General features: G+C 42.4%; 1 protein-coding gene across 2 annotated transcripts in view; it reads right to left on the bottom strand.

Annotated features, from left to right (window-relative positions):
- Nucleotides 1–13,643: 13,643 nt before the first annotated feature.
- Nucleotides 13,644–23,181, bottom strand: part of TSHZ1 (teashirt zinc finger homeobox 1) — a 55,755-nt gene continuing 46,217 nt past the window's right edge. For both annotated transcript variants that reach the window (XM_075416578.1, XM_075416579.1), the window contains exon 2: nt 13,644–18,193. In XM_075416578.1, coding sequence (XP_075272693.1) covers nt 15,009–18,193 — 3,185 coding nt within the window. In that variant the 3' untranslated portion in view covers nt 13,644–15,008. The remainder of the gene's footprint in view (nt 18,194–23,181) is intronic.

Genomic DNA, 23,181 nt, shown 5'->3' with positions numbered 1-23,181 from the left:
CTCTAATCACCTGGCTACAGGCACTAGGGCCTGAGTAACAACGCCAGATACGAAGTCGTGAATGTCAACACCACCAGAAGTTGCTGTGCGCTGGTAAGCTACTTTGCTCTGACAGCTTGAACATCCCCAAGAGCTTTGTGGCAGCTGGTCACACTCCGTCCATATTACTACATCATGTAGTTGGTTACAAGGCTTGGTTATAAGGCTGGGTGTGTAGCTGCCCTCTCTGGCCCAGGGTGCACCCACCCAGGCAACAAGAGCCCATCTTTCTGTCACACCCTGACCTGAAGTGCAGCTGAGAGGGCTCCAGTGTCTGCGCTGCTGACGGGTGCAGTTGAAGCCCACTTGTGCCAGGCTGATGGTTAATGTGTTGCCAACCATGAAGTCAGGTGTTCTGCTCTGGTTTCTGAGGTCTATAGGGTGGAGCAGCAGTTTCTTTAAACTTTGGCACAATACCACCTTCAAAAAAGAGATGTTGGCAACATCTAGCCAATGTTATAATCTTATTCTTATTTATCCACCAAGAAGCGCAAAAAATCAGCAATGCAGAAGGTGCTCCTCCCGCTCAGAACTGATTGGACATCATTTGTGAATGGACCACACCCATGGAGAGAAAGCAGAACTTGCTATGTGCAGATGTGAGACCATCCCACAGACAGGCTCTCCTCTCTACGAAGTAATGAGATCCCATCTAACAGCAAGAAGGTCTCGCATGGAGAGAAAGGCATGGCCGAGGAGGTAACTGATGTTCCAGATATAATTTTTGTGGGGTTATCCCTGCATCACAGAGACCTCCTGCATGATGGAAGAAGAGCTTCCTGTTTTTTGCAGCACTGGCTGGAGATCAGATACCAATTTTATTTGCCACTATTAAATTTCTTTCTTTTTAATTGGATGTGTTAAGTATTCCGAATCTTATTTGGGATTGGTTTCACAGCCCATCATATTTCTTAAACTATGATAGGACAATTGGCCATTAATTCAATGCAGTGCTAATAACAGTCGCTACAGCTACTAGCAGGAACAAATGGCAAGGCTTTTGAAAGACCTCTCCACTTTTAACCCCTTGATACAAATTTTGATTTAAATCAGACAAACAAACCCCTCAATGTCTCAGTAATACTTTGTTCAATCATATGTTTCCCTTTGGCCTACACTAATGGTGAGTCCCCAGCACTTGAGGAAAAAAGGAAGACATAGACGGGGCGGGGGGCAATTATATAGAAAGGCATGTATACCTTCCATGCCATGCCATGCCATGCTAAACACCTTCCAGGCTGCCCAGCGTCGTCCCCTTAGCCAGGCCATGGCACTGCGGACCCCGCAAGCTGCAATCCTTCTGCCAAGCCAACCTTGGTGAGGAACAGAGGGCTATGTGACCATCACGTATCATGCAGAGAGAGCAGGCTGTGGCGGACGATAAGGGGGCTCCTCTCTGGGATTTTGTTCTTGGAAGAAGTCTCGCCCACCTTCTCCCCCCCTCCGCCTTCCTTTTCTTCTTCGACGTGCAGCCCTGCTCCAGTGTGCTGCCTGAGTGGGAATTGCCTGCAGGTCCTGATGTAATGGCTGTGCCATATGGTCCCTTCGCACAGCGGGAAGGTAGAAAAATCCAGAAGGAAAGAAAAAAAAAACCGGCAGCAGCCCTGGAAGACTTTATGTAGCAGCTCAGCAGAACTACAGCTGTGGCCACAAACAGAGGCAACAACTGGAGTGTTACGCATGATGCATAGGGCACGGCAACGGCACACAGCCTCCCCAGAAGGCAGCCGAGCTTTATGTCCCATTTAACTGAGCAACCTCCCCGCATACCGTAAAGCTCCATTAAAGCACACAAGCAGGTGTGGCAACCCTGGTGTTTTCAGTGGTAGATCACTCGGCTCTTCTTGCCTCCAAAGTACCCTCCGCTGGCTGCCTTTCTCCAGGTGTTTGCAGAGGAACCTAATGAGACTGATTGGGACATGCTGATCAGCTTTCATTATAAGCTGTTCTCTAGCAGTCCGATTAATCAAAATAATGGTATGTGCTGTGCATGTATTTTATGGCTGTATACAGTTTTGCTTTCAAAACTAAAACAAGACACCTGTTTTCCCCACCCTGTCTTGCTGAGTAGTCCCTTTAAGAGCATAACCTTGTTATCAAATATATGATATAGCATCAGAGCTGGGGAGCTTCATACGCACATAAATATCACTCTTCCAGTTTGTGCTTTTTATACTAGCAGAAGAATCTAATGGAAATAAATTCAGTCCATGGGTCAATTACAGGCTTATTTTCATATTTATGGACTTAATACTTCCACACACAAAAAGATTCTAATGATAGCCTAAGGCACAGAGTAATCAAAACAACAGCTATTGAAAGGGAAGGAACCAAAGAAAAGTACCACTTTGAAATTCTACCCCCATCTCCTGATATTGTTATATACAGTACGTAAAAAATGCTTTTCCAGAAATGAGTATGATTTTTACCTACTTACCATCAGTGCAACGTCAAAAAGAAACCAAAGGCAAGAGTTGCTACCAGAACAAAAGCCACACTTTTCCCACCTCCAAATTCAAGAAATTTGCACTTTGATATGAACGATCAAATCTCCTTCTTTCTTCTTCTTCTTCCTCCTTGTCCCAGTGCTGGTTAGTGCAGGAGGCAGGATTTCACCCTTCCTTCACAGATCGGGGATGTCCGTACGGCCCGCAACGACTGAAGGATGCCAGAGGCATCCCGCCATGAGAGGCTGCAGGTGCCCATTCCTCACTGACCGGCTGTGCGTGTCTTTGGAGGCTTCCCTGCTGCCTCGGGGAAGGAGGAGAGGGAAAGACTAGCTCTGGCTTACTCTGTAGAGCCGCCAGGACAGGCAGCGGAGAGGTATGGGCTTCGGGGGGGCTCAAGGAGCCCCTGCCCTGCCCTGCCCTTCTCCCCTGACACTGGCCATGGAGGGCATGTAGAAGACACCCCCTCCCCTGCCGCTATCATTTGAAGCAGCCCCCTCTGAGATAAGTCAAAAATTTCCCCTTAAGTATCAGCAGTGCATATAGGTATTTGTTCTCCCAGCTTGTTTTCATATCTATTTTACGTACCAAGCAAGGATGTGTGAGGAAAGAAGGGAGCATGTTTAAGCTTTCAACACCAACTGGACCAAGATAGACAGCATAAGCTACCACTGAGCACTTCACGCATTGCAACTTCCTGGTGTTGTTTCTTGAGTTAGTTATTTACTAACAGTCACTGGATTGGAGCATCTTGCATTTGATATGTTGTTACTTGGAGCATTTTGTGAAGTAATAATCTCTATTGACAATGCATCTATTAGTTTGCTGCAATGTTTTCTAGACATCAAGAAGATTTTTATGGATCTGAGTTCAATGTAAAGGGCCCTAAACCTCAAGACTTAGTTCTCTAGAAATCTGACATGACAAATAGCAAAAGAAAATGAAATATTTTCCTCGTTTGCTGATTATTTCCACAGCCCCCCAATGCCTATGAATAAACTCTGCCACACCACCTGACACAAGAAAAATAGCCATACAGGAAGCTTAATATTTGCTGTAACCTCAGTTTCCTGGAGCTGAAGCGCTCCCTTAAATAATTTACAGGTCTAAAAGTGAGATAAGACTATCTCCAGTTCTGGCTTTCTTGTGTGTCCTGGGTTATTCTAAACCACTTTCTGCAAGGGACATCCATCATTGCAGACCCAGCTTTACCTTCACCCCACGTAGACGTCTGAGAGACAGCGACTGGAAAGAATGCCAGAACTGGAGATAGTCTGATGTCATTTTAACAACTGTAAATTATTTAAAGAATACCACAGCCAGAGTCCCAGTCATCTGAAAGTGTTTGCTAAAATGTCTAAAAGGTCTTGAGTGACAATCTCTAGTACATATATGCAATGAAAATAAGGTTGATGACTCTCCCATTTGAGAGGGGGGAGGTACACAGGGCAGGAGAGCAATTGTTCAATTTTACGCCACAGGACTTTTGATAAAGAAGGAAATTACTCCACTCAGGGACAATTCCATTAACTTTTGCTACAGTCCAGCAGCATTAATAAGATCAATGGTATTAAATGCAAGAAAACACCCAGTCTAGCTACAACCCAAACTTCTACCTGCTACACTCCAGATAAGAACTTCAGCTGACATCACCAGTATCTAGCATCAGATCTGCTGCGGTCCAGGGGCCAGAGAAGTTCCAGTACCTGCCAAAACTGTTTTGCTGCAGCTAGAAGGGAAGAAAGAAGGGAAGAATTATGAGGGCAGTAACAACTGTTGTGATAGATTTGGATATGAAACTGCCCTGGCAGTTGTGACCCTAGACTGAGCTTAGTGGTGGGCAGTGGGGAGCTTCCTAACCCAGGGGGTAAGAAGGTAGAGGAGCACCACAAAGAGCACCAAGCTGACCTGTTGCCTCAGGAACCGAAATGGCTTGGACTGTGATCTTTTCAACTGCCTTCTCCAAAAGGAAATTTTAAAGACAGCACGGTAGCTGAAAAGACACTGGCAATGTCAAGAAAAGCTTTCTATGCAGTATTACAAACTCTCACCACAGATTACCGCATGTGTCTTCTCTGCCATACATGCATTATCTCATCTCTTTAAAAGACATGTAGGTTCAGCCACAGAGAGGTCACATCCAAACTCACATACAGAGCTGGGAATTAGAAGCCATCAAGTTGTACTATGGCAACATAAGACACGGTATCCGTTGACTTCAGTGGGAAGCCCAGGATAAAAAAATGACCTACTGTCATTTGAGGAGTTTTCCACTTCCACACATGTGCTCAGGGTACTATATCTTGGCTCCAGGTCCCCAAACCATGGGAAATGGCAGGCTTCCTGCACGGCTGCTTCGGTTGTGTTCCTCATTTCAGGCCATTGTTCCAGACTGTATCTTTTGTTTGGGCCTTGGCAGGCAGTAAGACAGAGAATGCTAATGAATGTCTTCGCTCCGAGCACAATATGAGAGAGGCATCTCATTTTCATTTTCTTTCCTGTGAGTCTTGATTTTTAAACTTGAGCTATGCAATGGAAATGAAATTCCCCTTAAAATGATGGGCTCTCCCCTTTGTGCAGATAGTGGAAAGACACTGGATAAGTCACTTCTCAGGCAAACTCGCACAGCCTTAAATGTTAGAGAGCAATGCAGACACACAATTTATTGTTACAGAATGGAAACTCTTAGATATTTATTGGTAAAAATAGAAAATTCCTCTTCTACAATTTAGATCTCAAGTACTGGCCGTACTTAGAGATTTGATACAGGTGATTCTGTTGCTTCAAAATTGGTAGGAGAAGCTGGCATCGTCATAACACCACCTCTGGCTTCAGTCTGTTCCACCCGAACTTTTACCTCAAGACTCATGGGTGATATCCTGACTTTTAGAGAGGGTCTCAGTGGTGGTTACGAGCAGCACCCTCAGCAACCCTGCTTACCCCAATTCTGCAAAGAGAGTCTCTTTTATAGGTATATTCACATTTCACCTGGCATTGCACAGCAGCCAGTGTATCCCGGACTGATCACGCTTGTCTGGTGCAAACAGAACTCCCGGTTTTCCAGAACTCCCAGGACCTGCAGCCGGGAGCGGGATGCCTGATGGAATCACCTCCCTCTGCTGGCTGAGGCTTCCCGAGAGCGTGCAAAGAGTGGATTCGCCTTCCAGCAGGCAGTGTGGAACACCCGCAGCCACTGCCGCCTCCCAGGGAGCTCCTGCCTGTTTGACAGCTTTGAAAATCATCAAGTCATTAAGCTACTGTTTAAATTAGGAGCAAGGACCTAATTTTAGGTACCTGTATCTGAAATCTGCGTGCGTTCATCGCCATCATTTTGAAATTCCTTGCATTAGGGACAGAACAGGACTTCCCCCATCCTAACCTCATACATCAGGTCATATACTCTTGACCATTCCCTTTTGCTTCCTTTTCTTGTGAAGTTGTCCGTGCTCACCCCCTTCCCAAGTCTTAAAATAAAATAAACATCTTGGTGATTTGCATTTATGTGTAGACAGCCTCTGTGTGTGTGCGTACACATATGCTTGCACATGTGTACATCCGAATCGAAGTACTTAAAGAGCTTTACTGTCTTCTTATACATATTGCGTATCATGAGTGGAAGTTTTCACTGTGTTCATAGAAAGGTGTGTGTGTCTGTGTGTGTGTGTGTGTCTATGAGAGAGAAAGAGCAAGAGACAGACGGAGAGAGGGAGAGAGAGTGCACCAGGAATTATCTATGCATAAAGAAATTAAAAGAGAATATTTTTCCGGAGCAATTGAAGCCCATCTCCTGAACAATGACGACAGCTCCTCATTTTCGACAACAATAGAGGGCACGTAGGAGTCAGCTCATTAGAATATCTGTGGCTCTTTTCTGTTCTCTCTGCATTAAGCCCCCATAATGTCAGTTGTCACTTATTAATGACAATTAACTAGTAATCAGCAGTGAGACTCTTCGAGGTGGTCCTTGCCTGACAGGTGAAGAAAGAGAACATTGCGTAGTGCCATGCAGTGACATGGAACCTTCAAAGGGAGCACGGCATTTCCATAAATTATTTCAGAAAGAAATTTTCTTTTCGACATTCTCTTTAAAGCATTAGGATCTTTAACCCTAGAAGGACTATACGGCTGCAGCTGTCCTCCCTCCCCACCTCCCCTTATCGCTAGTTTTGGATAAATTGGAAGGCAGCCTGATCTGTCATGTAACCCAATTCCCATCTGGGCCTGGAATAGCTATCAACCCACTCTGCTGAAACTATAAATACCTTCCCTTGATACTCAACCTTAAGTGCTCACTTAAAATGATGCCCAGATATCAATAGTGAAGTTGCCAGCTGAGAGCAGCTAGGTGGATGGCCAGTAGAGACTGCGACACATCTACTATAATGTCTTTAAAAATTAAATGGCTCGCAAGCGCTCAGTCTATGCATGTGGGTAGGTCGTGAAATTGCACCACCTTCTCCCCTGTTTCTGGTGAGATGGCAACTACTGTTACTGCGTGTTTTTACAGCAACCAGCGTACTCGGGGCCCTGGACCCCGATTGCTATTGCAATACAAACTTGACGCAGTTATTGCTCTCAGAAAGGCCCAAGTGGGAAAAAACCCCAACCACCAACAACAAAACAACCATTAAATTTCCCCCACACAAAGCTTTCCTCTTTGCTTCTCTCGCTGTCTTATGCAACACCAGGTAGAGAGCACTCCGCACCACATTTCATTCAGACCCTTTGCTCAGGCTTCCCTCATCTCTCCTTCTTCTCCCTGACCCTCCAGCTTTCGAACAGACACTCCTGTCCAGTCTTTACATTGGGTACTTCACTGTCCACTGCAAAACCTTGTTTCCTTCCTGAGACAAACTCAAGCTCATTGCATGTGTTTTGCAAGAGGTCAGAGAGGTTCCCAAACATCACTCAGCCGTGCTCCTATCTCCCAGCACAGAGCCCCTTTGAGCTCTACCTAGCTAGGTCCCCTTTTGTTTCCTAACAGGCAAACAGGCCTTTCAGCCTTTCACTTTTCACCCTTCTCAGCCCTAGCTTTCAAAATCCTTGCCGTCTGCACTTGCTAATAGCAATTATTCTCCTGTCATTTATTTTCCCCATCTTTTCCTTCTTCTCACAGCAGATCTCAAAGCTCCAGCTCTTTTTTGTGCTGCTTTTACCCTTCAGATGGCTGCTGATCGTTAAGACTCTGTTCTCAGTCGTTCCTCGGTCCTATTTCTTCTTTGCATTTTTTCAGATTCCCAGTTGTCAAAGCACACTTAAAAAATGTGAAATGTGACACTCACCAACCCCCAAAACTTGGGCGGAGGATCCCCATGCAATGTTAAGTCTAGACCTGCTGCCTTTTTTAGAGCGAAGCTATCTAATTTTTCACATTATCCCGCCGCAGAAAAGTAGTGATGAGAAATAGTACAGACAGTTAATGCTAAATGCTACAAACTTTAGCAAGATAGCACTTTAGAGGCAGCTGAGAATACAACTCTCCCTTGAACATAAAGACACACATGACTGCAAAAAGAAATGTGCTACACAGTGCATCCTTGAACCACATTTTATCATCATGCTACACACTCGGATACTATCATATATAATTATTAATACAGCATAGCCATTGCAAACATGCTGAGTGTGTTTGACCTTGGACTGCCAAGTAACACACCAATTGTGGGCAGTGTCTGAGCCTGCAGTGTTTTTCACAGACAGCATTTGCACATTAATAAACTTAAAGCTTGTTTACTGTGAGAATTTTCCAGTTAAACCATTATAGTTACACTGGTAGCATTAGGCAGTTTCCCCGCCACAGAAGCCCTGGGCAGTTTTTCTTACTACAGAATAAAAGTGGCTTTTTCCAGTTTGGCTTAAATTGCTTCCGAAGTACTTTAGTCTAAATTGAAAAAAAAGTCCAGAATGAAAATGCCTAGGGAGAGACTTATACCAGCGAGAAAAGCCATTGATGAATCTCACATCCTACCTACAGCGGGTCTAGCTTTCCCTCGGAACATGGGATGAACAGAAGTGATCCACCACACAACTTTTCCACCTCTCTACGTACTAAGCAATGAGATGCCAAAGTCCCTGCAGCCAAAGGGCACCATTTTCAAGAGCCACTTCTTGTACTGCCGGGCATAGCAGGTTAAGCCGAAGTGAAGAAGTCGTCTGAAAACATAAAACTTTGTACCATTTTATGAAGATCAAAATCCCCCGCTATCTCGTTCCTCTCCCTCCCAGTCCACTCTCAAACTGCTTGCAGAATAACGGTGACTCGCAGAGCCGCTGTGCCAGTTCTTGCTATGCTGGAGGCTGAGAGGAGAGCGGGAAGAAGAGGATGTTCTTGACACTGAGTCTGTAGCAGTGCTTCCATGACAACAAATACGACGTTACATGTTGGAACCGTGCAGCGATAAACTAAGACTAACCAGGACTTGAGGAGGAAGGTTAGTTTTTACAGAACACTGCCACTCAGAACGCTTGGGTTAAACCATATTTTTTTCGCGTCTTCCAACACACTGTGCAGTACTGGGGGGAGAGAGGAAGGTGAGAGTGGCAGAAATCTTGCTCTTCCCTAGCTGGGCTTCATTTCCAGAGGCGGTCTTCAGGATTTTACAGCAACGGTCTCCACGACTTGCAGACTGGTAGCAAATGGCATGACCCAATCCCTCTGTCCGCATCTGAAGAGTATGCCCATTTCCAAGATACAGCAATGTATCCCGCCATTCAAAACCACCAAATCCTGATGATTTCAAGCAATTCAGCAAGACCGATACTTGACCTCAGCACTACACAGCCTTGAGTATCCAAACTCCTCTGGAAGGACTGTCAAGGGATGAAAGGATTCTGAGCATGGCGACACACAGTATGATATAATGAAACTGAAGTGCCAGCTGGCAGGTTAACGCGTTTTGCCAAACTGATTTAGAACCCACCAGGCCACCAGTGAACTTAGTTGAAAGAAACTTCTTGCTCTCAGCTAATGGATCTTCCATCCCAGATTATGCTGGACTGAACTCAACTGCTTGTTTTGTTTTGGTTATAACCTTTCTGGGGAGTAAGGAACTGTGCCCGAGAGCATGCTCTGGTAGCTAGACCTCTACCTGCTGGTCAGGAGCTTTGGGCACTATTTCTGACTACATGATTTTTAGCATGCTGCTTTCTGGATTCCACCATCACGTGCACCATCCTTTGGGTAGGAACTACGGGTACCACTCCGCTTTGTGCTTCACAGACAAGCTCCAATGCAAACTTTGGTTTGCACACACTCCAAGTAGTCGTCTTTGGACAAGCTGTCATGTGTACCAAGAGAGATGACTTCCACCTGCATGACCCTGCAGTTGGCCTATACTTGCCTAACGTGTCCCAGCAGCCCTCAAGATTTCACAATGTACACTGTTCTGAGCAATTGAATTGGCTCTGGACTCCCACAAGAGCAGACTGGTCACAGGCAACCAGACTCCAACCCTCCTTCCTCAAATGACCACGCGGCATTCAGCCGCAGGTGTCCGACATTTGACAAGCCTGGTCAGGAACCTGTCAGGCTTTAACCTCCATCTTCAGACAACGCTGACACAACCACTCTGGACAGAAGCACAGTACGCTGTCACTACATTAAATCTGTTCAGAATTATGCTGCACTGGTGGTCAACCCATTGTGCCCTGAACAACTGAGACATGCCTCTTTAAAAAGTATGAATAATTTTAACTGTTAATCCTCCTCCACATTTTTTATGGTAAGAAGTTTATCAGGAAGTAAGAAAACATAAAAATCCTGACTACCCAGCCACAGCCAATCAAATTTAAACTTCGTACTTTTCACAGGGTAGGGAAAAAAACAGAGGCAACAACTACAGTAACTAGGATAAAAACTTTACTAGACACATTTTGACCATGCTGACCCTGCTCAGCAGGTCACTAGACAGGACTGAAGAGAGGGGTGTAAAAAAGTGATCTCCACAGAATAACTGGAGCTTCTCAGTCTCAGTGGGAAGGTCTACGGCTTTTATAATCATCACCTATTCTAACACTGGGTGTCTGAAAATAAACAGGGCTGTTAGCCGTGTAGCAGTGTTTGCAATTCTGATCGCTTAGTGCTGAACTATTCTAAAATCAGTTTTTACTGTATCACTAGTCAAAAAACAAAGCTAACGAAGATGCTGTTTAAAGAAGCATGTTCCACAAACGACACTAACCTCAGGTAACCCGCATCATCTAAACAGACTTGCAAAATTGTCTCCTTTTTTACAACACACCCAGTTCTGAGTATTGATATTTTCCCCTGTGATATCACCTTTTACTTAGAATAGCATTTTTCATCCCAGAATGTGGTCACTCCACCTACCTGCAAGATGAAGGTGACTATACACAGCGATGAAGGGAAACTATGCAAAGGCACATGAAACACTGTGAGAAGAAACAATGAGAATAGCAGGGAGAACAAAAATTTGGAAGAATCGTATTATCTAGATTAGTATCTGGCCAGCAAACTGGGGTTAGCGTTCTGTTCTCGTACATGGACAGAAAAGGACCCTGCTTTAAATTTCAGTGAACAGATGGTGAAATCCCACTTCCCGCTACTTCCATGCTGGGAGAGTAACTCGATACTGCATCAGCCAGGAGACCGACACCTACAGAGCTGCGAGAACACTCCGCATGGAAACTGGCCTCTCCTTGGAGGTCTCCTAACCAGGACCCCTGCCATATTATTTAAAGAATGTAACACACTCAAACCTGAGATGGCTTTGGAAATCGCAGGCAGAAGCTGATGCACTGTGCCCTGATTAGCCTAATGCAAGATAATGTGTATATTTTTATGCCGTTATACTTAATTGCAATTGCATTTTAGTGGCCTCCATGATAAGGACAGATTATGTTTGGTGTCATTACTACCAGCGTAGCTACCCAGAGAAAGTCGTCACAAAGTTTTGTTGCAGAAGACATTAGTGAATATCACACCACGTACTATTAAAATAGAAAAAAATATCATTCCATTCACAACCAACGTCATCACTACACGGATCTCTCGAATTTGCAGTGGTTTGCATCAGCTTCGAAACAGCAATACAGAAAAAGTGCACAGAAGCAGAAATCCAACCTGAGAGACAAACAAACCAAGCTCTTCCCCTCCAAGAACGGATGCAAGCAAACTTGTAACCACCAGCAATGTACTGCTGAAGAAATGCAGCTTTACACACCTCTGAAGAGTGGTGTTTCGAACACGTCACAGAATGGGGATATAGGCTTACAGAGACTGCTACCGGTTTTAAGGCTCTTACATCTCTGTTCTTCGAGTCCTGAAAGGCTATGTGGTCTCTTCCACGTAGCAGCTTTAGTAGCTACTAATAAAACAGCACCAACTTACCTTTGTTGCAGTCTTATTGAAATGAAGAAGAAATAAACCTGCAAACCAATTTTGAGGAAAAGAAATACTTGCTTTTAACCGGTGTGCAATTTTTTTTAAAAAGGAAATTTTTCGGAAGTGCGATATTTAAACAAAAGTGGCAAAAGATCATACCGTTGCTGTGCTTCATTTTGTTAGGCAAGTGAAACGTTAGAGCCCTCAAATTTTCACCTACTTCATATTTCAGTCTTAGAAAGTGTTACATCAGCATAGTCGCCAGGTAAAGCTGCTAGTTTATTCTAAATGGACTTTCTTCAGACACTGGCATAGATGATGAGTGATTGTCCAATTCTGAAGCTATCAGAACTGAACGGATTTAGCAATGTCATAAACACCTCTCGAGGGAGTCACCTGGTGTTGAGAACTCACTTTACATGCCGTGTTTCAAAATGAGTTTTAATGGATTTACATTAGATTCAAACCCACTTTCGAGCTATTATTTCTCCCTTTCAACCTTTTCACCCACTACTGCAACGTAATACAGCATCTTCTATAATCACGTTTGCAGGTCCGTGGTAAAGTAAACAGAACTTCACAGGGTCATTATGTAAAGACTCTGCATCACAGCCGTAGGCCTGGCTGTTATTCTTCCTCACCACCCCTTGGGCCCAAAGTACATAATCACCCAGTAATTGAACTGAAACGTCTAAATGGCTAGATCCCCTGAAGGACATAGGTAGTTAGCACCAAAGAAAGTAAGGGATATTTAAAAAAAAACCTCACGGCACTTCCCTGCGCTACTTAGAAATGCTCTGCAAATGTAACTGAGCTGGACCTGCTGGGCTCTGGCAGAAAACAGAGCAATGCAGGGGTCTTTCTGGGGTTGTGACTGAAGTAAAGATTAAACGGAGAACTGTGCTGTACCAGGAAGCAAAGGTCTTACATTCAAATTATGTTCAGAACTGAGGAGAAGGAGCAGAAACACACATACATACACAGAAGTATACATAGCTCCACAGTGTCACTAATACCATGTGAAAGCAAACCCCTCTAGGTCCTCATATTTAACAGCCCCTCCAAAAAGTGTAACGGATAGCAGATCCCAGGCTTTCATACACTGTAACTGTCAAAGCACTCAGGAGATAGAGTAGTGAAGGCTCTGACAGCTCTCTTTTACATTCTAAATGACATCTGCATTCAACAGAACAGAAATAAAGATTAAGGGAAACGCCTGATATGATAGCACTCAGCTTACCTCAGAATGCAATATTTAAAAAGTACAGAGAAACATAGGTCTGCCTTCTTGTACTGTGAGCAAAAACCGGTGTCAAAGCCTCAGAGGTCTTCACGGCTGCCAGAAAGGCAAGTACCGCAGCATCCAACAGACTACAGGGGCAGAAGCCACAGCCTCTGACTGTGTAACTGCTGAAATCAAAAAAGGTGTTTTGCCTGAGAAGGAAGGGAGGAAACAGTCTTTGAATGCACAGAGAAAAGCACTACGGGCACAGTCACAGAGCACAGGAAAATTAACTTGGCCGAAGCCTTTGCAGCCCTGCTTGTACCTCAGCGATGAGAACGCCCGTTGCTAATTGATGGCGCCCCGCTGACTCGGTACCTTTCGCAGCACGTACCTACTGCAAATTTCTTTCAAGAGGTTGTTAGGATTACGGCTTCGAATGAAACACGTCAGCATACAGATCACAAGAGATGATTTTGAATAGATTTTTGCCAGTTGATTATATAACGATGCCTCTTATTGCTGGAATAACACCTCAAAGGCAATATAATGACGACATGACAATGTATGTAAATCAAGAACTGCATGTGGGTTTATTTTACACTTGAGAAAACAGTGGATTTAATTGTGTGAACCAAAATGTACTGTACAATATTAATGATAAAACATCAAAATGTATAATTCATAGTGCATTGCTTGCTTTATTTTTATTTATTTATTTTTTGTCAGATAGTTCCTTTAAGTACATGCATCTGGAAAGATGCAGGTGCCAGTAAAATTTCTCTATTTATATCAAGCTGCAGGAACTAAATTTTATTCAAAAAGTGTGGTTTTACATTATATACACAGAAATCGAATATAAAATGACAATATAAAAAGTTAAAAGAGAAAGCATACAGCCAGAAGGTACAAAGAAAGTTGAACAGTTTAAAATGGTACGATATGTAACATGTATTTTTTTAAGCTGATGCTGGCAATTTACAAGGAACAGAATCCAACATTTGCCCCGTTTTTTTTGTTTTCATTTACCAATGCAGCACACTATAGAAAGGTCAGCTTGTACCAAAGCTTAACATTTGTAAATAACTATAAACTGCAGTATTTTACAGGAAAAAAAAAAATAAAGGAAAAAAAAAAGAGCATTTTTACACTTATTTTAAATAACAGCTTGCATACTTTTTTTTTTTTTTTTTTGCCAAAAAGTGGCAATTCTCAGCATCCAGAGGGTTTGGGCATAGTGGCAACTTGCCTTTTTTTTAAATTGTTATTTAACTTATACAGTTGTGGCTTCCTAACCCCTTGAGTACTACACAGCTCTCCTTCTTCCAAGGACTGCATGCACAATTTCTTCACAAACCAGTTCTACATTAAAAAAAAAAAAGAAGCTCATTCATTTAAAAAAAAAAGAAGTTCTGCTTTCGACACAGCTTTTATTTGAATGAAATGCCTTTAAGCCTTTTGTTTTGCTTTTTCTTATTTACTCATTTAGTCACTGGGAAAGGCACAGAAATGCTATTACAGTTCTCAGAGGGTTAAAACTTGACACTACCAGGTTCTGTGACCTTTATTGTCATGGCAACTTTGTAATTTTAGGATGTCTCTTTATCATTGTTCTTTGTGTCTTTCTTTACGGCTAAATTAATGTCTCTCAATAGTGTCTCCCACTATATTCTACAAAAGATAGCTTAACATCAAGGACAGATGTTGAAAATAAAGGTCAGACTTTGACTCACAAAAAATAAAAACAGAAATAAAAAATAACCATGCACAGATCAGACAAAGAGCATATAAATATAACTACAAAATAAGTGTAAGAAAAACCAAGGTCCAGATAGGCAGTTCAGCAACAAAAGTAAGACTGATTTCAGAGGCTCAGGTCAGGCCTAGTGCAGTACTATGAAGAAGTTTAGTGCAATGTTCCTGTGGTCACTTGCATACCTGGCTGCTTACCTGGACGCTACTGTTTTTCTAACTCAGTTACATAGATCAGATGGTCCTCTGGGGACTTGCCATGTGTTTTACTAAGGTGCAGTTTGACTGCATGCTTGCTTGCAAAAGTTCGGTTACAGAGCTTACACTGGAATGTGGAGCCTAAGTCCTCCTCGGCAATTCCAAGTGAGCCCAAAGTCTTGTTTGTGAGGACTTTTGAAACATTCTGCTGTTCTTGAATCTGATTAAGTGGCAACTTCGACAGATCCTTCAAACTAAACCCTAGGTGTGTCTCTAAGTGACTTATGTATGTAGAAGCAGTCCTGAACTGAGAGGCACAATCATTGCAAAAGAAAACAGGATGTCCTGTGTCCAAGTTCTTTAAAAACTTAGTTCCACCTGTCCTCCTTAACTGATATTTCACATTGGCCAGCCAGTGGCTAATTGTGGTCATGGAAAGACCAGTAAACTTAGAGATGTGTACCCGCTCCTGCGGACCTAAGTCCGACATAATGTATTTGCCTTCTGGAGTCTCCCTCAAGCTGGAAGCAAACTGGGCTTGAAGGATTAGAAGATGCTGAGGGTTCCAGTTGGACTGTCTGCCCTTCCTCTTGTGTACTGGTGAGAGTTCATCCAGGGCTTCCTCAAAACTGCTCCCGTCAGCATCAGACTTCTCTGACACGGTAGACGGAGTCGAAGACTTGGGTGTCAAACGCCCTGTGAGGTTCTTCACCATATCGGAGATATCCAGCAGGGCACTCTCCCTTAGTGGGGACGAGGCAGAGTCAGCCACGCTGGAAACAAGAGGTTTGTTTTTGGACTTCGTTAAATCAATAGGTTGATCACTGTTCTCATAGTAATACCGGTCGATAGCATCAGCCTGCTTGACCGGAGTGGTTGGGTAAATGGGTTTGTCCAGCATGCTGTTGCTAATTTTGTACAGCATAGCTAAAGGGTCCAGAGAGGGGCTTACCGGCTTAGATATTTTGCCTAAGTGCGTATTCATAATGGACTGTAAAGCGCTCAGTGGATTAATGAAGGATGGCTCAGGTGAATGATCTGTGATGATTCCTAAGTTGTTACAGCCATTTGCAACCTTTGTCTTAAGCGGCTCTGTACCATTTGGCGTATGTGCTTCTGCTGGACTATCCTTTTTGACCTTCTGAACTTCTGTCTCAGAGCTCTTCTTCTGCTGCTGTTTGTTATTTATTTCTTCTGCTTTTGGGAAGTCCTTGTTTTCTTTAGCAGCAGGTGACATGGGTTTGACTGGAGAACTCTTCTCTTTCTCCAAAGGCTTTTCTTCCTTCTTCACGCTGATTTTACCTGTAACTTTCTCCACCAGTTCTTCCATAGCAGACACATTGCTCTTGTGAGGTGGGGGTGTGAGATTGCCTGGGGAATGGATGAGCGCATTGTGTTCAGAGGACAGAGACTTTACACTGCTGGCGTAAGACGGCTGCATCTGAACGCTCTGCACCGCGGGCTGAAGGGGTTTGACTGTTCCCGGGAGCTGGTAAGCTGCATGAATACTGGGATATCCTCCCCAGGAAGGGGCTCCGTTCTGAGCTTTGCTGATGGCTGTTGTCACCGTGTTCTCCAGGGATTTCAATATGTCTATTCCACCTTTAGGACTATCATCTAGGTCCTCCTCTCTGAGGTACTGATACAAAGTTGTTGGCTCAAATTTCTCTGTGGAGTCCTCATTCTCTTCTTTAATCTTTTTCTCTGTTTCACTGACCACCACCTTCTCCTTCTCTAGGTCTTTCTTTTCCTCCGAGTTTGTGGAGCCCGCTGGGGAATCAGGCTGCTTTTTAATGTTGGAGGCTTGTAGTCTTGTGTGGGTGGTGGGTGGAAGAGGTATAGACTGTATCTTCTCCTCCACCACAGGGTCCAATACTAGCTGTTTGCCTTTTTTGGAAGCAGAATTGGTCACCTTCAAGAAATGACCAGTGACCATCATGTGAGCAGTGAGCTGCTGCAAAGTGTCGTGGGAACTGCCACATTCCATGCATTTCAGTATTTGGGCTTTGCGCGCCTCAAACTGCCAAGTGTAGCTAGCACCATTTTGATAGCCATAGCGGTTGTTTGGAGTCACATAGGGGTTGGCAGTTTTCTGATCCTTTGCAGACTCACTCAGCGAAGCTTCTGCAGTGATCCCCGTTGGCTCAGGTGAACATGGTGAAGCTAAGTCCTGAAGTGCTCGCTTTTTGGTAGAAGGGACCAATTTAGTGATGGCTGGTACTGGCTCCTTCAGAGGCACTTTCTGGTAATGCTTTGTTTTTATCATATGGACACTGAGGTCTTGCAAAGACTCAAACGAATGCCCACAGTACATGCACTTCAGCACTTTTTGGGCATCCTCTTTGCCTTCCATCTCCATAAGTGATCGTTTTCTAGGCTTTGACCACCGTTTGGTCTTATCAGCTTCTTTATCTCTGTTGTCATCACGGTAATGTCCAGTTTCGTTCATGTGCACTGTTAGCTCCACCAGTGTGTCATAGGCTGCACTGCAGTCTTTGCATCGGAACTTGCTAGCACCGGTGAACACAGACCCATAAAGTTTATTGTTTTGCCGGTACAGCTGTACTGTGCTGAAAAGACTAGGCTCTGGGAGCAGTCCGTACGATGAGGTCTGCTGCAAAGTTTTAGCTAATGCAGCCTGGTGCCAGTCATAACCTGAGCCACCACTGTTACTATTACTGTTACTAGTAGTACTGGTAGTTGTACTGGTACTAGTGTTGGTACTGGTAGTACTAGTACTCTGAGAATTGGCATTGGTGTCGGTAGTGGTGGTGTTTTCACTCTGGCTGATTCCGTTGTTGCTGGTGGTTGGGTTGGATTTCTTTAAGTCCAAAGCTAAACTGGACCAGCAAGTCTCTGAAAGCAAATTTGCATACACAGCTTTTATTTGTGCCAAGCTGTCCTGTGGATAGGAAACATTGTCTGTGCACTGAGGATCCTCTTTCTCTTCTTTAGAGGAAGTGCTTTTGAAATGGGCCAGCTGATCGCTGTTTTCACTAAACGGCGAACCATAGCCTGCATCCTGATTAGTTGCAGTGCTGACTGGGGAGTTCTGGTAGCTTTGAGCCTCTTTGATCTCCGCTTCTTCATTGCACAAATACTCATTCTCCTGGATGTCCAGAGACAGCCCATCATCTTCCACGCTGTCTTCATCTATTTCTGCTGCTTTCAATTCCTCCTCAGGAACATATGCTAAAATACAGGAGGGGAGAGAGGGAGGTAAAACAAGACAAAGTTATCAAACATGCACATTTTACATTGTTGCTGTCTTCTGTATCAGAAGCAGTAACCATAAAGACAAAATTTTGAAGATACATCCAGAAACCAAACTCACCATCACTCACACACTCCACCTATAAATCCACATACTCTGTCCTGGGCACAGTTTGATATCAGTGCTATCCAAGAATAAACTTTGACTTCAGCAGTAAAATATGTGCCAGGACCACAGTAGGTACCGTAATATCAAAACCAAAATCAAACAAAGAGCCTACTAAACCAGTTTTTATCAATTTGAAAAACAGCCTGGCACTGAGCTGTGTTCACTGCACTGCGCATGCGCAACACGTTGCAGCTGACCTGCGCCCCTCAGACCTAGGCACTCAGAACCACTGGCTTGGCCAACTCCATCTCGTCCAGGCAGCCTTTTCTGGCAAACTGGCTTTAGCTACAGCTGTCTTCAAGGGCCATTTCTGCGTCACTGACACCTGACCCTAGCGGAGCTATACAGGGGAAGTGTGTCAGGTTAGCTGTTCCAGGGTCTCCTGGCGGCTAGCTGTACTGGGTCCATTTAAGAGCAGAACAGCTTTCATTTTACAAGGTGAAAAGAGAAGCAAGACTATGATCGTTTTCTGAAATGGCTAGGATATACTTTGCCTCATGTTACGATCTGATGTAGGGCCTGCATTTGCCATTTGGAAACAGCAGTCAGCAACTAACAGCAAATGTTAGAGAATAATTTTTAAAAGCCACAAACAAAAAACTTGAGAACTCCACCCAGCTTGATGACTGGCTTAAGGTAAATATAAAACTTTGCTATTGTATTGCCACCTGGTGAAACCATATAATCTTACCAAACTATGTGTTTATCTGTATCAAACTATTTTTTAAACTAGCAAATGTGATACTCATGAGCAGATGGCCGTTACATCAAAACACATTTACTCCAAGGGCCCAATTCACAGAAGTGGCTTACATGTACCTAAGTGATAAACATAAACTTTCACTGCAAAGCAGAAAACATACTTGTACACATTTCCCTCCAATTTCGTAAAACAACCTTAAAAAAAAAAATTACAGTGATAATGGAATGTAGATCATTTACAAGCATGTCAAGGTAGAAAACAAGGGTTGTGAACAATTTTCAGTGACCAATTAAAAAAAAATGACTCCTTGTCAGGTGAACCGTGCAGCAAGTGATGCTGAAATGTGGTCTATGTCCTTCCATGGTACAATACTGAAAGAAAGGCAGAAAAAGAGGCACTTCTGGTCCTATGTGATATGAAGAAAATACACACTACCACATTAACAAAGCTGAAGTCTTCTTGAATTGGGGGGAGCATAAGTACAAGTTGAGCTTCTTTTTGTACACAATTGTTTACATATTCTGAAACTTCGTTTCTGAAAAATAATCTTTTCTCATTGTAATATAAACACTCTTCGTAATTTTTTTTTTTTTAATAAGAGTATTTTTTGGCCAGTACTGTATACTGTATTCACCTTTGCAATTCAGTCTTAATGTAGCCCCCAACTACTTCAGTCTGATCTTTTAAGATAAAGTAGAAAAGTAGTTTGTCTAGTACTGGGGTAGTGCTGAACCTTAAGATGCCCACTGCATCTTTCATCTGCCCTCTCAGTGTGAATTTTTTTCTGGAACAGAACGTGATCTTTCGGTTTTTAAAAAAGTGTTAAGTGGGGCCCAGTTCCTTACAGATGCATCAGCCTCTGGTGTTTTGTAATATGTTTGAAAGGACTGGTGAGTACCAAGCACAACAGAAGTCACTGCCGAAATCAACCTGGAGCCAAAGGCCAGGAAGATGCCAGAAAAGCATCATAAAACCAGAAAAAAAAAAAAAAAAAATCTTAAAAGTGCATTTAGTCCATAAAATGACGAATAAAATACAGAAATAGTAAAAGAACTAAGAAGTCGGTCAGCTTCCCGGTGCTGCAGTAATGCTGCTGTTGAAACGCTCTGCAGGGATTTGAGCACAGTAGTACCAATGCAGTTCTGAACTCTTGGTACGCACGTAGAACGCACTCCCACAGCTACAATCTAAGATCTCCTAGCTCTCTCATTATATACACCTGTTTTCAGTAATTTCTAACAGCAAAAGCCAATACATTTTTAAGTTGAAGAAAAGTAAAGAACAGTTTTAGAAGAATATGGTTTCTGATTCTGAAATTACTTTTAAATAATAATAAAAAAATACTCTGAGGCCTGCAATGCATAAAAATGGACAGTTACCATCTGGTATTTTTATTAAAAAAAAAAACCCAACAAAACTTAGTAATGATCAGCAGACAGTCATCAAGCAGAAGTTGAAAACTGAGGGGGCCTGCATTCTGAGCTTTTATGAACAGCTATCTTCTTACTAACCTCAGTGGAACTATGCAAATTTTCTCTAATTTTCACGTCCCAATATTTTTAATAAATAGATGTAAGAAACTTGTATGATGCTGAATGTTGCTATAGTTAATACAGCATTTTGTAAGAATCCAACTGTATTATCTGCTTACAACTCTTTAATTAATTCTAAAATGCATAAATATATATTTTTATAATTGCTATATATAACCATCTAAATATCTGCTTAAGCAGAAACTCTAGTTAAGCCACTACCATATCTTTTATTTTCCTTTATTTATTTATGACGGTGTGTTTTCTCTATTCCGGTACTTTTGCACTTTACCATAAAAATAAAAGGACTAAACCATACATGAAACGTTAAAACTACATGAAAGGTCAGTGTTAAACTGTCAAAGCAAAGAAACTGAGTGTTAGGGTGAAATATCCATCTTTTACTTACTTTCTCAGTCTCAGGTTCTGCTGAGACTACTACATGATTGAGTTCACTCCCTTACTAATATATACTGCAATATAAGAGTCAAGATGTATGATTGGCCAGGACTCTGATTTTCTATGATTTCAGAATTTAAGCCAGATTCTGAAAAAAAAAAACCTCATTTACATGATGTGCACACCCATATGCCTGTACAGTTATCTGAAATAGCACACAGACATACTGCTTCTTAAACAAAAAGACAGTAATTTATCTGAAATGTTTAATTTCTATCACTTCAATCAAAAAGATTTTATTTACCTCCTTTAGTTACCATAGGATACATACAATACCTTTTCATTCAAGACCACTAATGTTTGTAAGATTAATAGCAGCACGCTCGACATATGGTATTTTGCAAGGTCAGTGCAATTCTCTAACTGAAAAGATTTCTGTTAAAGATAATTCAGAAGCATATAAAATGAAGAATGTTAATTTCTAAAAACATGTATGTTTTACCAAATTCTCATAGAAATTTGACAAATAAGCTTCAGAATTTTAAACACAGCAAAAATGTTCATATTATAAATACTTGCAGAGACAACTAATCTTATTCTACATGAAATAAAAACATGAGATGTTTAGTTTCTCTCCCTAAATTGTAACAGGTATCTCAACAGACAGACAGATTTCAGACAGGATCTTTCTGCGACTGAGAAACTCTCAGGAATCTTCTCCAGATATTTCTGCATATGCAAAGACTCTGGTCTACTTGTGTCCTGAAACCACACACAAATACCAAGAGCAGATATAAGCAGTGATCCCCCTCAACAAAAAACTATATCCAAAGTGGAAGGAAATACAGAACATAATGTCAGCTTTTCTTTTCCTTCTCATTTGTGCATGCACAGACTCAGGCAAACGCATAGCAGAAACAGGGGAAAAAGCTTCAAATTCCAGACAACTAAAAATTAGGGGGAACAGTTTGTATTTCTTTTCTTCTTATTAAGTCTAATAAGACTAATATTTTTTTGCCCAGAAAATGTGCCTTCTGGATGCCAATGCTTCCCCATAGATACACTGTCATCTTTGAGCAGTGTTAAAAGCTGTGCATTCTAATCCAAGTGGACATGAGATGCTATATATTGTACATGTGAGTAGCACGGCACATTGTGTTTGCTTCAGTGAGAATATTTACACTACAAATACACATCCATTGTTTGAGGAAGCAGACAGAGATCCAAAATGTAAGAATGTGGTTAAAAATATAAATATTCTCACATAAAACCTTTCCATAACCTCAGAGCGGTGCTTTTGAAGGCATCTGTCTCTGCAGAGGTATTCTTTTCCATTCAAAAAGGGATTCAGCATTGAATACATTATTTTGAAAAGAACAAAAAATAACGATTGTATTTGTTTTTAACAGTCTACAAAATTGAATGTAGTAAACGCTTCAAAATCTGATTTTAAATCCTCCAAACAAATAAATTTATTCAGAAGTAACACTTAAGTACTGAAGGCCACAATTCAGTAAAGCAACTGAAAGCTGACATAATTTTCACTGAAATACATATTTCATAGTTTCTACAAATAGGGATGAGTTTAACTCTAAAATTCTTCACTAAACCAGGGCCTACTCTGAGACTAAACAGTAGTGGCATGATGTGAATGTTCACCATTCTTCAACAGATGTATTTCCACAGCTTCTAATATTTACCCAGCCAACAGGAGACAGCAGCTGCAGAAGTTTTCACAGCCTGCACTGTCACCTTGCACAAACTGCATTCTGGGCTGGGGGTGATTTCCACTGCACACAAGAATATGTTTCACATCTTGAGCAAAAAAGTACAGATAGAAACTACAATCTATAGCCACACATCTCCTTCATTACACAAAAACGAGAGGGAGAGGAAAAAAACCCATCTACAGATAAGTTTCCAGAATACAGAGTCACACGAGTTTTACAAAAGAATCCAAAATCTCACATAGTGAGAGGTTAACATGCCTGCTGGAAGATTTGCAAATTTTCTATATTAGTATATACAAATGTTCATACAAAATTCTGGCACAGATGCTACAAATCTGTGTGTGTGTCTGTATTACAATGTCACTACAGTGGAAAAATATGGCTTAGTTATGACAATGGCTGAGAAGCAGCACAGACTATCAGACAACCAAATA

The sequence above is a fragment of the Opisthocomus hoazin genome, chromosome 3, assembly GCF_030867145.1.
Source record: "Opisthocomus hoazin isolate bOpiHoa1 chromosome 3, bOpiHoa1.hap1, whole genome shotgun sequence".
Taxonomy (NCBI): domain Eukaryota; kingdom Metazoa; phylum Chordata; class Aves; order Opisthocomiformes; family Opisthocomidae; genus Opisthocomus; species Opisthocomus hoazin.
This window is presented reverse-complemented; position numbering and strand designations above follow the sequence as displayed.